The sequence below is a fragment of the Schistocerca gregaria genome, chromosome 2 (genome assembly GCF_023897955.1).
Source record: "Schistocerca gregaria isolate iqSchGreg1 chromosome 2, iqSchGreg1.2, whole genome shotgun sequence".
In the NCBI taxonomy this organism is placed as follows: Eukaryota; Metazoa; Arthropoda; class Insecta; order Orthoptera; family Acrididae; genus Schistocerca; species Schistocerca gregaria.
In genome coordinates, this window is record NC_064921.1 from 766939161 (window position 1) to 766955959 (window position 16799).

At 38.1% G+C, this 16799-nt stretch overlaps 1 protein-coding gene across 3 annotated transcripts in view; it reads right to left on the minus strand.

Moving 5' to 3' along the window:
- LOC126334991 (sodium-independent sulfate anion transporter-like) overlaps window positions 1-16799 on the minus strand; it is a 206127-nt gene that overhangs the window by 19030 nt on the left and 170298 nt on the right. For all 3 annotated transcript variants that reach the window (XM_049997806.1, XM_049997805.1, XM_049997807.1), the window contains 5 exons: window positions 16387-16561; window positions 15194-15358; window positions 14534-14695; window positions 9971-10111; window positions 363-508 (listed from right to left, as the gene is read on the minus strand). In XM_049997806.1, coding sequence (XP_049853763.1) covers window positions 363-508; window positions 9971-10111; window positions 14534-14695; window positions 15194-15358; window positions 16387-16561 — 789 coding nt within the window. The remainder of the gene's footprint in view (window positions 1-362; window positions 509-9970; window positions 10112-14533; window positions 14696-15193; window positions 15359-16386; window positions 16562-16799) is intronic.

Consider the following 16799-nt stretch of genomic DNA (forward strand, 5'->3'; position numbering starts at 1 on the left):
CCAACATGCTACCAAAGGCAGTGCTACAGTGCCTTACCCACGACTTGTGTGCTACCCCTCTGCCTCTCTGCCCCACAACTCTTCTGCAGCCCCACAGCCCACCACCACTGTGACTGGTACTCATCCCCTTGCAGCTACAGGCCTGGAGACGACAATGGGCATGCATGTATGAGTGGTGCACATAAGAATGTGTTGTTTTTGTTTCTCACTCTGATGAACTCCATCTGATAGCTCGAAAACCTAACAGTCCACTTTTAAATATGCCTGTCTGGTGTTCAATGCCTCCTCTATGTGAAGAGTAGTAATATATTTTAATTTCATCTATGCTGCTTCTTACTTGTTAGATTCTTAACAATACTTACATCCATTTCATCTACTAATAACCGGGGCCGAGCTGAATCATACAACAGGAACAGTAAGTTAACTCCAACTCCAATTCCAATTCCCATTTCCAGGCCAAGGAATATGCAGCAAAAAAATGTGACAATGTAGGGTATAAGATCCAGCTCTGCAAACACACAAATAACACAATGTAAGTGACATGCTGAACTATGACTACTATGTACCACTTATAATGTTTTAATATAGGTGGAAAATATACTTACCACACAGCAACAAGGAAGGAACATACAAAAATTACAAAAAGTGCAAGTTTTCAGAGCCAGTGGTTTTTTCTTTTGGCAGAAGGGTTGAAGGGGAAGGAAGAGGAATGATGGGAAAGGACTGATGAGGTTTACGAAATAGGGAGCGTAAGAAAAAATTCACCCTGAACCCCACATAAGAGTAGCTTACTGGATGGAACAGAAGACTGATCATTGGGGATTTTGTTGTCCACAATGATGAGTAGTTTGAAAACATTGAACACAAGGCATGTTCCCAAATTTATAACTTATGAAGTGAACAAACAATAGTCTACCATGTATCTGTTGTCTCTAGTTTCCTGTTCAAAAATTAAAATCTCTATTTTTTTTATTATTATGCCCTTTGTGAGACTATATAGGTATAAGCAGTATATACTGAGAGTATGTATGGAAGGAAGAACAAGGATTTGCTAGTAGTTTCAACATACAGAATGTTCTCTTTCTTATACATCAGATGTTAGAGGTGGATATTTTCCATTTTACTTCTAGTCTTTCAAGAAGTTACCTGCTTCTATGCAGTACTACACTTAATTTAACACTAGAAAGTCTTGGGTGGGATACAAATAATTCAAGATGTGAATGTAGCCTCCTACCATGTAGCTGATGCATTTAGTGGTTGACAGTGTCCTCTTGACACACACACACACACACACACACACACACACACACACACACACACACACACAGTGTATTTTATTGGCTGGAAATATTCTCTCCGCACTACAGCCTGACTGGGGTGTTGGGTACAGTGCAGTGAGAGAATAAAAGAGGCAAGAAGAATGATTCAATGATGGAAGAAAGAGTGGCTGATGGCTGGGAAGACGAGACTGCAAGGGAACAAGACAGGAATGTTGCACCAATGAGCTTGCCCTGATGCTGGTAGGGAAAGCTCCATGTGACATGAAGAAGATGGATGCAGTAGGACATATATGGATAAGTTTTGGACGAGGTGGGCATGAGACAGGGGCCAGCATAGACTCAGGGATTGAAGGACATCATGTATGGGTAATGATAATACTCATCTTTAATTCAGATAGAGGCAGCCACCACGTGGCAAGGGCCAATTTCTCCCCTCTGAAACACTTATTGCTATAGACCAGCTTCTTTGAATTACACAAATGGGAATTATCATCCTTACAAGACATTCTTTGAACCCACAATCCTCCTGGTCTCAATCTCTGTTAGTCCTTGCACCACCTCCACCTCCACCTTCACCTCCGCTCCTGACATCTTGCCTCTTGGTTCACCCTATCAATCTACACTCACATTCTCCTCAGTGCAGTATTCCTCTTCCTCCTCCCACACACCCAACCAACCTACTACTACTACTACTACTACTACTACTACTACTACTACTACTACACTTCACTGCATATTACATGGAACTCAAATGGCCTATGCTGTGATGAATTCACTGATACTTCAGTCCTGACACATTCTGTTGTGGAATCACACTCTCAGCCATGAGCTGTCTTTCCCTCCTCCCGACTCTCCCTGTACCTGCCTCCTTTTTCCTCTCACCCAGTCCACCCAACACAATCCCTCACTCCCACCAGACTGCAATGTCAGACAATGTAGTTGGCTAAGACAGTGTAGCGATGTATGTATAGCCTACGATTTTGGATTAGTTAGTTCCAAAGAAAGACAATTGTCAAAAGCCCAGCTACATTCTCATTTCAGCTTATGTGCTTGTCAATTGCTCAATGCCTCCACTGTATGCTATTTTGTCAAAAAGTGACATAGTGAGACCATGGATGTGTGTAAATACAGGTTACAATAAACTATAAAAGTGTAAACCTGATGTTTGTTGTTTTTCATTTTTGCAAAAGTTCATTGTTGTAGAAGTATATCTTACAAATAGTGATGTACAGTATTGTCTTTTATTGTAAGTGGATCTAATAATAAATTCAAAGACTGCAAATAACTTTCTAAGATAATAATTGGATAAGCTTTGGGTTTCTTACATGAAAAATACTTTGTCATTTTATATCACAGTTGACTGCTATTGAATGACAGGCAAGATTTAAGTTCAGGACTGCATTAAATCTTGCCTGGATATTAGCCACTGTGTTCAACAGAGATACTGATCTGCAGGTGCCAAGAGCTGTCAGATATTTATCTGCACCTTTGCTTAGTATTACAGCTTGTGATAATTTCTGGCTCACAAGGATACTTCTCTGTACCATGAACCAGGGTGATTTTGGACACCGGGGCGAATTCTGACAGTATGGCTTATTTGCTCTTTGCCACTGCATAGAAACGAAGAGTTACTTATTTTAACATCTGTGCGCCAGTTATTTTAAGCGCAAGATTGAGTTTTTATCACTTCCCACAACAATTGTTTCCCTAGGTGAATAATTGACTAATAGTCTCAGTGTTAAAAATCCATGCATTACCATAAAGTGGAAACTTTCCATTGTTGTGCCAAGTGGGAAGTTATTGTAACCATAATTGTTTATGCGTTCAGTAGCTAACAGCATTGAGACCATTTCTGTACAAGTTTGTTAAGTTTCTTGTGCAAGGTTATAAAATAATGATGGTTTTTGTAAAACTGTGTACTGTGTGGGGTGAATTCGGACAATGCCAAGAATGTGTAAGAGTAGGAGAGGTGCTACAGTAGGGTGTAATTATGAGCTGGAACTTTTAGATAAAGCTGTTAGTGATATCCAGAGTGGTAACTTATTGTACAGAAAAGCGTGAGATTTGTATGGTATACCTAACTCAACCCTACAAAATAAAGTGCAGAAAGCACACAAGGACAGCCAGTGCTAAATGATGAAGAAGAAGAAGAAGAAGAAGAAATGTTGAAGCAAGGTTGCTTGAGGACTGCACTTTGGCGATTTCCCTTTAGTAAATTGTATATTATATATTTAGTTAAAGGCTACCTTGACAAATCTGGCTGAAAAGAGAAGAAATTTTGTAATAATTTGCCAGGAGAAGAATGGGTGCATTTATTCCTCAAATGACAGTCATAAGATCTTTCTGTTCACTTAAGCGAAAATATTAATTGAGCTCGTTTAGAACTTAGCTGCAATATATAAAATTCATTATATCATTCCATGTCCCTTATTCGTAACAAAGGGCTAACTTAAAATGTGTACAATGTCACCAAAATCAAATAAAAAAGCATGTAGAATTTTTTTAAAAGGCAATAACTGTCCAAATTCGCCCTCTATATACTGTAACTTCGGACAGAGATTTAAAAAACACATGACCAAAATCACCCCAATCCTTGGGGTGACTTCGGACACTTTATTTAATTGCCTCACGTAAATATACCTACACATACACTTTCTGGTTCTGGGATATTTTATTTGTTACACATATACCCTACCACTTCCATAACAATCTATTCAATCTAACAATATATATGAAAGTTACAATGAAAATAACAAGAAAACCGTCCGAAATCACCCCGTTTGACAGTACTATAAGCTATTCTGTCCTATTTACAAATTCAGGATATATACCATCCAGGCCTGGTATTTTAATGTTCTTTAATTTCATGATCAGAAATGTTAAATCCTCTTGTGAAAAAAGTGTTATCACAGTAGGCACATTGTAATCCATCCTTGAGCCTTACATTATTGTCATTGTGTTAGCGTTGTTGGCAAGGAGAAGTAAGACAGCTTCACTGCTGAGTCTCACCAACCTGTTGTCATGTTTCCACCAGCTCTTCTTATGTTGACAGAACTGATGGACCTCTAACCTTTGTCTTAAGCAACACCTACATACCAGCTGTTTTGGGTGTGAGCTGTTCTTCATCAGTCACCATTTACATGGTGTTACTGGGTATCCCTTATTATCTAGTGGTAGTATCACATCCTCACAGTCACTGCGACATTCAATTGAGCTTTTTTCCATCAAAATAAAGTGATCTTCAGTTGTTCTTCATATTCCTTGTATTGATAGCCCATGTCTGTCTCTTGATGTGATATCACTATCTTCAACTTTGTTGATTTGTTTGAAATGTACCACAGAGTTCATTATGAGCCAAAGTACTGCCTGAATAATTTTTCTTACAGTATGACCTTCCACAAATGTCCAATACTCTTATCCAGAGTATGGAAGGTACATATGCATGTCAGCAGTCTTTCTTTTTCAGTTCTGGTGATGAGCTGATCCAGACAATCATCTTGAAGATCATCAAGCAGAAACTAAAGCAAAGTATCACCTGGTTTTTCGTACTCTTGACTGTGGCCCATGTAAAACAGTTTGATACCATACTGTCTTCCTTTGCTGGTTGCATGTGAAAGCACTACAGGCAGTATCATATCCCAGTCTCAGTGGTTTGATGTCAATACACATCAAGAATATATCTGAAAATGTCTTCTTTAAATGTTTCAGTAGGCCATTGGCCTGTATGTATGGGTGGTTGGTGGGGTCAGGCAGCTTTTAATGTATTGATGATGTTGCACTGTCAATTTTTTTTCTGACACCACTCTTGGAAAAAAAAATCTATGATTTCTAGTGCTTGCACAGTAAGACCAGCCTTGGTGACAGCATCGCAGATGAGTTACTCATGCACTATACTGTCCATTTTATTCCAATCCACTGAATTGGGAAACCAATAGGTCTATTCTGATCCGGAAAAATTGAGCAACCACAGCAGGTATTGGTACCGGATGCCCTGAGGTGAACTGAGGCATATGCTTTCTTCATCAGCATTCTCTACTGTGGCTTTCAAGATGTCTGACAGATTTAGCCAAACCTAATGTTTCTGAATATATCAAAGATCTTCACAAATCACAGATTATATAATGTCAGAGAATCATAAAAATACTTTAGTATGGCTGGCCATAAATGAGTTTGGATGATGAGCAACCATTTCTGTTCTATTCAGTTACAATTCCTTTTATACAGGGTTCCCTCTATTAGTTTGATTCTTCTGTTACAGTTTCTCCCTTCTCTAAGGCCCCTACAAGTTTCACTAGTGGTTGATCTGCCCTTTTTTCACCTACAGTTGGTGTTATTGGTGCACTGACTGGGATATGATCATGTTATACTCTTCTTCCTATGGTTTCCACACATGGTGTCAGTATCCTTGTGGTTGTGTCCATTTTTGTATAGTATGTGGTGATGTATTCCTGAACTTGAGTGCCCATCTCACCAACCATCCTGATGCATCTTCGAGGCTTGTCAGCCAGCCTAGAAAATGGTGGTCATTCACAACAGTGAATGGTTTACCATATATAAAACATAAGGAAGATTAAGATTTAACATACCATCAACAATGAGCTTATTAGAGATGGAGCACAATCTCAGATTAAGGGAGGAAGTTGATTTTCAAAGGAAACAACCCAGCATTTGCCTTACAAAATTCAAGGAAATCATACATAAGCAAAATATTGATATGCAGACAGAAATTTGAATCACTGCCATTCTGTGTAATAGCTGAGTGTCTTACCCACTGGCTTTATAAATTGGGTCAGAATTTACTGACAGCACAAACAACTGCAAGGCACTATTTCACAATTGTAAACTACGGTATTTACTCGAATCTAAGCCGCACCTGAAATTTGAGACTCAAAATTCAAGGGAAGAGAAAAGTTTAAAGCTGCACCTCCAAATCTAAACAAGGCTGGTTGATTGTAATATGAGACACAATTTAGGTCGAATGAATGACGACACAGCTACAGTAGTTTGGTTTGAGTCATAAGCTTATCAGTTAAGCTATACCAGGTAGCCATTGCAATGCGTCAGGCGCTCCGTCTGTATTTATACGGGTTCCCTTCCTTTTCACATGCTTCGTCTGGTTTGAACGATTGCTTATTTTTCTTTGATCTGATAAGTGCCGTTCTCTTTGTTATGGGTGTTTCTGTCACTCTAGCTGAAAATGCATTATTGTACTGTTGCATGCTGATGATGTGTGTTTACGACCTGTCGCCGCTCACGGCATGGCTTACTTTATCTTTATGCGTGCAAAGCATGGCTGTGTAGTGCTACATATTTTCGATGGCAGAAGTTAGTTGTGGCAGCACCTACCAACATATTTCAAACCTTCCGCTTACGTTGCACTCGATTTTAAGCCGCAGGCAGTTTTTTTGGATTACAAAAGCCAGAAAAAAAAGTGCGGCTTAGATTCGAGTATATGTAGTAAATCTTCTCAGACTTGGAGAGTACTCTGGAAGAGTAAATAATTACACTTTCAGCTACTTCCTGGATTTATACTAGAACTGCACCTATCATGTAAACACTAGAAGTTTTCTGTAACTTCGTCTCATGTTCTAATCGAAAAGTACAAAATCTGGTGAAGATGCCAGCGCCTTCTTAAGGATAAAGATCTGTCTTGCTCTTCACCCCAAGAAATTCTGGCATCTCCAAACAATAGTTCTTGTAATTGCCTTGCCTTGCAACTGAAATCTTGTATGAAATGTTTAAAGCAGGAGCACATTTTGAGGAAGCCTCTTGTATTGTGAATACACCAAGGAGTTAAAAAATCTGTTATGTCTATTACTTTTTTTTTTATCAATATAGACTCAATTTCTGTGAATTATATGCCACAAGATTTCCATTTCTTGGGTGACTAAGAGGAGCTTTCTCAGATTCATATGCAAATCTGCATCATGGGCACATTTAACCAAGGTTGTCAAGCAGCTTAGATGCTCTTCAAGTGTCTTCTGGAAAATAGCAATGTGGTCCAGGTAGCAAAGACTCATCATCTGTTTGAGATCTCACAGCAGCCCCCCCCCCTCCCCCCATCATGTGGTCAAGAGTGGCTGCAGTGTTGCTGGGGCTTAACAACCTAACTTTGAACTCACAGATACCATCAGTTGTAATGAATGCAGACTCTTCCCAATCATCCTCACAACTTTCTGCCAGTAGTCAGTATGCACATACAGGCTGGAGACGTACTTTCCTCCCTTCAAGGTGTCATCAGTGTGTGACAATGAGTATACATCCTGTTTTGGAATTATGTTCAGCAACCAGTAACTGACACAGAAATGCCATGTACCTTCAATCATGTTACATCTATTTACTTCATCAAGACCACAGGGGAGGACTAGAGACTTTCTGGTGGCTGAATGATGTCATCTCACAGCATCCTCTCCACTTCCTTCTGACTTATCTCATCACTCAGCTCTACTCAGCTTCAGTATAGACTGATGGGAAATGATCCCCAGTATTGATATGGTGTTTCACATGGGATCTTTTGATCTGCTATGCCTCCCCTCCAGACTTGAACACGTCCAAAAATTGCAACAGAATTGTCAGTGCTCCCTAATGTTATTCATCAACCAACCTAGGGCTGATTGTCAAATGGATAGCTGATTCCATCAAATCATTGAGTTGACCTTCCTGGATTGGTTTACTACCCCTGTGCTCATACTCTCAGGGATGAGTTTCAGTTGCTTGTAGCAATTGGTGACTCCTCATTCATTTGTCATGGATATTATCATTGTTGTCACAGAGATTTCTTCTATGTGAGTGAGTACTACTTTGCATTTGACCAGAGGTTCACAGTTTAACAGTGTGTCTAGATGACTGACTATGACTTGTCTCATTAATGATGGACAGAAAAGTGCATATTCAATGCTAGATGCCTATCCAGAGCAATCACTGTTGTGTGATTTTGCTGGAGGAGCTTCATCAATACAGAGTGTCAATCTTCCACAGTCCATTAATGCTTGTGATGCCTGCAAAAAGTCCCACTTAAGGGTAGTATTATCGACATTTTTTGATAAAATGACAAATTCAAAGGTCTGTATTCCGTCACTGACACCTTTTTCCACAACATGGGTTCCTGTTGCCTGGGTGTATATCCCATTTTCAACCTTCAGAGTAATGGTCTTTGAACTTTAGAACATCATTTTCTTCAATTGTGATGATAAACATCCAACAACACAGAAAATGGTGCCTCATATTGACTAGTGCTTGGACAGGTGGGTGATGATAACATCAATGCCGTCTTTCTGGCATCATCAATTGTAACTCGAGGAGAAGTTTGATCTCTATTACCTCGCCTCTGTAGATGGTCATTTTATTTAGTTTTTATAATTCTGTTGGCTCAGTGAATGGCAGGACCTTCTGTATAGCAATAGAGAACAATTGTCACACTGAATAGTGACCTCAACCAGCATAAGTGATTGATTTTGCCCTGCAGGTCTACAGCCATTTAAATTTGGACATCTTTTTATTGTGAATCCAGATGGCTGTTAATAGCAGCATTGAGTGTCAAAACCACACAGGATGCATCACCAGTTCAAGAAGAACACTGTAGAACATCTTTCTGCATTCTCTTTTCTGGTATGTTGCTTTGATGTGTTGCCATCGCCAAATGAAATCCTCTCTTGTGGTGACTGCAAATGAAGCACTTGATAGATGCCCTCTGCCCTGCCACAGTCTTCATTAGGTGTGGAACTTCAATAGTTTCTATCATACTTGTGTTTGCTGTACAACACACCACCAGAATACACTGTATATATAATGGTAACACCTCCCCATGTCATTGGGTTCCACTCTTTAGTTAATCATTGACCTCACAGACCTGCTCCTGATTGTTGCTAAATATCTTCTTAATTTATGGCCGACATTTGTCCCAAATGTTGAGCTTTTGCTAGTTGATTTTGACCCATTGTTGGGCTCCACCATACAAATCATGTCATTCCACTTGTTGCATTTAATGACATGGTAGCATCAAATGCCTTTAGACATTTAGTCAGCTCCTGGCCCATACCTCCTGAAAACACTGCTGGATACCTGATGTGCATATGACTCACTGATTCCTTTGTATCCACTTGTACTTCAACTATGTAGACTGCCCTCTGTCTGTCTGTATCTGGGTTCCCGTCCATGGAAATGAAAGTTTTGGTGTAGTTTTATCAGAGATGTAGCAATGTCAGTTGGCAAAATATCAGTAACTTGTCCAAACTATGTCACATAGAATCCAGTATCATGTACCAGTTAGTTGTGAACATGAACTAACACTTCACACTTAAAGTACATTTATGAATGTTGCACTAAGTACACATGAAGATAAAGTGCCTACCTCAGTAGTGTGTCTCTCCATTTATACATAAACAGAATGTTGTAGCAAATTACAATATTTCAAAAATAAGTATGTAGCAGACCTTACCAAAAATCAGAAACGACACATCATAAATAATAGCAGAAGGGAAGAACCACAGTGACAGTCAGCACATTGGCAGCCAGTAACAAAACCATGGTGGACAAGACACAGCATGCATCAGTGTTACAAATAACACAAGGTGGATCATTTAAATGCTCAGTGATGAAATGTGTCTTATGTAATAATGTCCTCAATAGACCAATTTTCCCAATTCTTAACTTTTCTGTTATATTGTATAATATATTATGGACTAACTTACTCTTTGTTTTCCATAACAAGCTTAATATTGCAACATCTATCATGAAATACATTGCTGTCATGATGATTCCAGCTAATGTTGCTTTAGGTATGAAGTAGAATGTAGATGTCAGGAAGCTCAGTGCCAAGAGAATCAAAATTCCTGAAAGAAACACAAAAATCAAATAATTTGAAAGCACTACATAAAATACAGAACTCTTATTAGGAAAATATTCTTAAATTAACTATAAAATGGAGATGGTTTGTAGACTTAATTTCAGTATTTGCTCACACCGAAGTTAACACTTGGTCACTGTGGACTGACCGTTCGTTATCTGGTTATTGTCACACTGAGGTTTCTAGACCAGCTTTAATTTCCTTGTGGAGGAAAAAGAGAATATTTTCAAGTATCTAAGTGGTGAAAGTGCCTAAGGCAAGGATGAATTCATGAAAGACCCATCAGTAAATGTATGTTTGTGGATGGGTAAACCTAAATATAACAATCATTGTAATACTTAAGTCTTAATTAAATTATATTTTTGTGAAAATTTGATGTGCATACTTGTCTCTGTTTATTTGAGCCACCTTATTTCAAAACCAGTTATGTCCAAAAGATTGAAACTGAGATTAGTGTATCATTTCATATAGTTACAACAGCTGTTTACATCACAAATAGGTCTGGAAAACTTAACAGGACATGCCGAAACCGCATACTACACATGTTTTTCATTGTTATAACTAGATATGTCATCTATGAGTAGACCAATAAGCCACTATTAGTAAAAAAAAAATTATGTTAACAAATAATGACGACGTGAAAAATTTCAGTGACACTTTTTGTTTGGTATCTTGTGTTACATCTCAACATGATACCATGTTTGGTAAATATCACTGACATTCTACACTTACATGATGAAAAATTTGACTGACAAGTGAAAAGAGGTTAACAAGAGGAATTGTGACCTACCCTGTGAAGTTTGCAGTAAACTAGAATGTGACAGAAAGTTGTTAACAAACATAGAGCTTACTAAAATGGAAAATTTGAGATGCTTAATCAGTTAGAAATCTGTATCTGTATTTCAGATGTCAGCTGCAATGGAACATATTTTTTGTACCATCATCATTCCTTCTCTTTACTGTTTCATTTTTAGTTAGATTTATCAGTACTAACTTCAACTGGTTTTAGCATCATGTGCATATTACAAAAATATTCGGCTGAAACAATATATCACCCAAGTCTTCTTGAAGGGCATGCTCTTGGTCATATTAAAAGCAGACCTTTCCATGGCACACAAGCTCTCCCTTGCATGGTCCAATCGAGTTGGTTGAGGAACTCTGTGATGCACTTGCTAAATAAACCCATGGGAAAAATGCTAGCTTCTTTGGAGATCTATCTACTTCTATTAATCCTTGCTGATAAAGATCCCAGACTGATGACTGGTGTACAGTACAAGGATCTCTAAAATGAGTGTTTTGTAAGCTCCCTCTGTTGGTGAATTACATTTCCTTAGGATTCTTCCAGTGAAGCATTTCTTTATGAACTAGTTTTATGTGGTAGTTCAAATTGAAGTTGCTCTGGATGCACCACCATGTTAACATTTGCTACTGTCTCTAGGAAATGATCACTAACCAGTGATCAATTGCTTCTTTCCACCCATTTATGCAAAAATACATTGAATTTGTTTATCTTGAGTGTCATATACCAATCCTCATGCCAGGCATAAATCCTCTGCAGGTCTTTCTGAATTCATAATAATTTTCTGACACTGGAACTTCTCTATATGCAATAGCATCAGTCATGAAATTTTTGACAGTACCTATTCAGTCAGTACCTGGGATTAATAACAGTGAGTCTTATAACATTTCTAATGGGTACACATAGAGTGTCTCAATTATCTTAACTATTACAAATAACTTTTAGTCCAAAAGCAAAATAAAGAAATTTATGAAGTAAATGTTGGTAGTTACCAGGAGGATACTGACCAGCATGACTGCCTTTCTTGTGACTTCATTCATTATGATGACACAAACAGTAACAGCATCCTATAATTTTTTTTATTCAGTGATACACTTCCTCTCCTTAAGACTTGTTCAGAAACATACCGCAGCATACCATCCACTTAAACGCAATTTTATTATAGGTGGAGCACAAAATTGATTCTGACAGTACTGTTCTAGCACACAGTGCAGGTATTTTGGGTAATGTAACTCCTCCACTTGCTGTAGTTCACAGTAAACAAACGGAAAAACAAGGAAAATCCACACCATTAATTTAGATTTTGTGTGCTCACATGTACATTCATTGCAACAGAAGTGATAATAACTTCAGCAGCTTCATTATGCAAGTTTTACCATGACCATGTTTCGTGGGCTTTAAACTCCCCATTTCCTGAAGAGTCACAAAAGAAGAAAATATCTGTTGGGAATACAAGTCCTTTTCAGGATATCAATCTCTGCATAGAACCTCTGCCTTAGTAGTATTACACCTATCTTCAATCACAATAATGTAAAAGTAATGGTGGAGCAGTTTTTAAACATAGACTGCCTTCATAGTAAAGAAAATATTGTTTAAAATTACTAGTGTGCTGGACTGCATGTACCCTTATTGTAAATAAGGAAATGTTATTGGAACTACTTATCTGCTAACTTATATTCTTCATACATGGGTAGTCAAATTTAGTACACAGTTTCAGATCAATTTTACCATTCCCTGTTTGTTTCTTAACCTTCAGCATTCAGTGGTTTCCATCTGATAATCAAAGTGGCACCTCTACTACTAACTACCAGAAATGTGACATTCAGGTATTTGATCCGTACGTCCATTTCGTGCACTGAAAGGACAACGTGGAATTACAATTCAATCCCTCAGGTCCCACATCACTGTTATCACTTAGTGTGTATGGATGAGTTAAAAAATCAAAATGGGGAACCAATATTGACCTAGAAAGAAGCTCAAAACATCACTGATCATTCTGAAATATTGTGAAAGATCCTGTGCACACTGTTCTTTATCACAGTCATTAAATGATTACATATTTTGATCCACACATATATCTGTCAGTCAGATTTGGTCCTCTTGCAGCATTCTACAATAAATGTAATGTTATATACTAGGTCTACAGCTTTGCTTCCACCGTTTTTTCTCAAAGTTTGGAGCTTTAAGATGAAAAACTTACAAAAAAAATTATGATTCATAGTATTGCCCATCACTGATCACTACATTCTCCCATTTTTTGGATAGCATACAAATCACGTAGTGGAAGAACTGGCTGTCTTTTGTGGGGTCCATGAATCTATTCAATTTTGCACTTGTTCATATGATCCAGAAGTGCTGGTCAGCCAGTCTGTATGCCACTGATCGAGAAAGGTGGTAGAGAGAGCAACATATGGAGAATATGGTGGAAGGGATAGGACTTCTCATTTCAACATTTCCCTGTATATTTTGATGGGTTCTGCAACATGGGGTTGAGCACTGACCTGCCTATCGCTTTATTGTGGCCACTTGTGTTTCAGTGCTGGGCTCGAATGCATCAATTGCTTTTGATAATGATGTCCTGTGACTGTCTTTGTCTGTTTCATTTGCTATGAAAAATTCTGTCTTCCACCACCATGCTGGCCTTTGACATCAAAATCACCATTCTTAAGGCGTTTAAAACATTCTGTGCACGTTCTTCCACTAAGAGATTCCTTACCATTTGTCTTACACAGCATTTTAAGAGCCACAGCTGCAGAATTCATCGTGTTAAAACAGAAAATTAAAACTTCCTGCAAATGTGGAGAAATGGGTACATAAGTTGATGTACTTAATCAAGAAGAACCTTATGATGCAATCACAAATCGACTAATATTTTTATGGCATTATGCTTACAGATGCCTAAGCTTATTGTATTACACTTATGACCAACCACCAAAACTCCAATTGTCGCTACTGCCGTCTATTGCAAAATGGCAGAAGCAAAGCTGTAGACCTAATAGTTAATGATGGACATCAATAATCTTCAGTGCAAATAAGTCACCTGTCAAATGTCCACATTAAAAGATTTTTGGTACTAGAGTTATGAGAAAAATTTATTACTTTTCCATAGAGTGATGTTAGTTACTTTGCCTAACACTCCTCATACACCACTATCAAGGTGAGTATTTAATTATGTAATAAATTTACCTATTGAAAATGGAAACTTCCATAGCCTTTGCAGTCTTTCTTACATGCCTAGAAAGCTTAGCTGTTATTCTGCATAATTTCCTATTATAATCAATCTGACTCAAAAATACTGAAACTCTGAGAACCATTTTTCCTATCTTCTCATCAGGTTTTCTTCTCAAACCCAGCTTTTATTTTTGAAGGAGTTACTTCTAACCATAGAGAACAGATGAAGCCAAAGGCACAAAGAAGTTCAACAGTAAATACCTATGCTTTCACATTTTATGTTGTAAAATGGAAGAAAAGTGAACAAAAGTTATTAGAAATATTTTCTCTCAAGTTGTAACGGCATTTCAATAACAACAACAAAAATGTCAAGAACACTTTCTCCTGTATTTGCTGTCAGACAAATCATTTTTATGTTCAATAATTTCCATTTAATACCTGTAAAAAGTGCTCCCAATGTTGTCTTTACTCCTGAGGCATTGTTTACAGCTGTACGAGTGAAAGATCCAGTTATTGGCATGCTTCTAACAAATCCACCAGCAATATTGCAGATCCCCAAGGCAAGTAACTCTTGTGTGGCATCAAATGCTTTACCTTTGGCTGTGGAGGAAACAGTTTAGGTAATAGTAGCTAAATAGATATTAACAAATAGGCCTTGCTCTTATGTCATAAAATTACTGCCTCTTTAACTGCATGCTTACATCTATCAGTATAAAATGTTGAGTAGTAGTAATAGCAGGAATAGAACATTCCAGAGGACACACACACACACACACACACACACACACACACACACACACACACACAGAGAGAGAGAGAGAGAGAGAGAGAGAGAGAGAGAGAGAGAGAGAGATCCAAGAAAATGTATTAACACTGGCATTAACACTTCAACAACATAAGTTACTTTCCTTTTTAACAATTTCTACAACTTATTTCGCTAACTTGACACTTCTAAAGGAATGCAGCTTTTATGACATGTATTAACCAGTTACCATTCTCTAACGAAATATACTTGATGATTAAAATTACATAAAACAGCAAAACTTTAGAAGACTCTGAGTCTTCTCTGGAAAAACTGACATAAAATAAAGTACTTACAGAATGCCTTAGCAATGGCAACAGTTTCCAAGATAGATACAACAGGAAGGGTTGCAATTGTTGGACCAAGTGCTTCTGTCATTTGTGAGAAATCATAAGTGTTGTTGTTAAAGTTTGTTGAAAAAGGTGGAAGCTCAAATGGGGGCAAGCCTTGTCCAATGTCACCTGTAACATAAAACACTTGTCAACACTGAGTCTTATACAGTTTAGTTCTTCTACAACTTTTAACTAAAACAGAGTATGATTTATCATCAAGTCTATCATTAATAATTAGATTTGAATTGGGCATTTTACTGAAACAATCTTATATGATGTCCACAATCTCAAAAAGTATTATTGAAAATGATAGATGATGTGACTTACCGAACGAAAGTCACACACACACACACACACACACACACACACACACACACACACACACACACTTGCACTTGAAATTAGCGGAGGTTGAGGCCTGGCAGGTAACGAGAAGAGAGGATATACTGAAGGGCAAGTTCCCATCTCCGGAGTTCTGACAGGTTGGTGTTAGTGGGAAGTATCCAGATAACCCGGATGGTGTAACACTGTGTCAAGATGTGCTGGCCGTGCACCACGGCATGTTTAGCCACAGGGTGACCCTCATTACCAACTAACACTGTCTGCCTGTGTCCATTCATGGGAATGGACAGTTTGTTGCTGGTCATTCCCACATAGAAAGCTTCACAGTGTAGGCATACCAATGGACCTACCTTCTCGTTACCCGCCAGGCCTCAACCTTCACTAATTTCAAGTTGCCGCCGCTAATACCTCACCTGTCATTCAACAACATCTTTGCCTTTGTACTTCCACCTCGATTGACATCTCTGCCCAAACTCTTTGCCTTTACAAATGTCTGCTTGTGTCTGTGTGTGTGCGGATGGATATGTGTGTGTGTGCGCATGAGTGTATACCTGTCTTTTTTTCCCCCTAAGGTAAGTCTTTCCGCTCACAGGATTGGAATGACTCCTTACCCTTTCCCTTAAAACCCACATCCTTTCGTCTTTCCCTCTCCTTCCCTCTTTCTTAATGAAGCAAACGTTGGTTGCGAAAGCTTTAATTTTGTGTGTGTGTGTATATATATATTCCAAACCTACAATGCAAGTCTTTAGAAAAGCCTGTTGAAATTATAAAAACTAAAATTTCTGTTAAATGTGTGAAATCAAATTTATACTCACCTGTTAGCTTAAAAGGGGCTTCTCCATCTTTGAAAAGGGCATAGCCTAAGCCAGTTCCAATCACAGCAACAATTGCATTGCGACCAAGTGATAGGAACCACAGTGCCTTACTAAATGCCTTTCTTGCTGTACCACTACCAGACAGGTCTCGCTTTTTGTCAAATTCATTTATTTTCTAAAACAAGAGAGTATTATTATTGAAAAATAGCCCATGATGGAATTTACACTAATTGCACTAGATGCACACAGGCAAAAACATTTTATTAAAAAGGTAAAGGATATTTCACAATGATACCAGCCCAGTCGCTATACAAACAAAGATAGCTAGATCAACACTGACAGAATAGAATGAAATTACAGTTATTACAATATGCCATACTTAAATTTAGATGTAGATGTAGAAACACAACAAA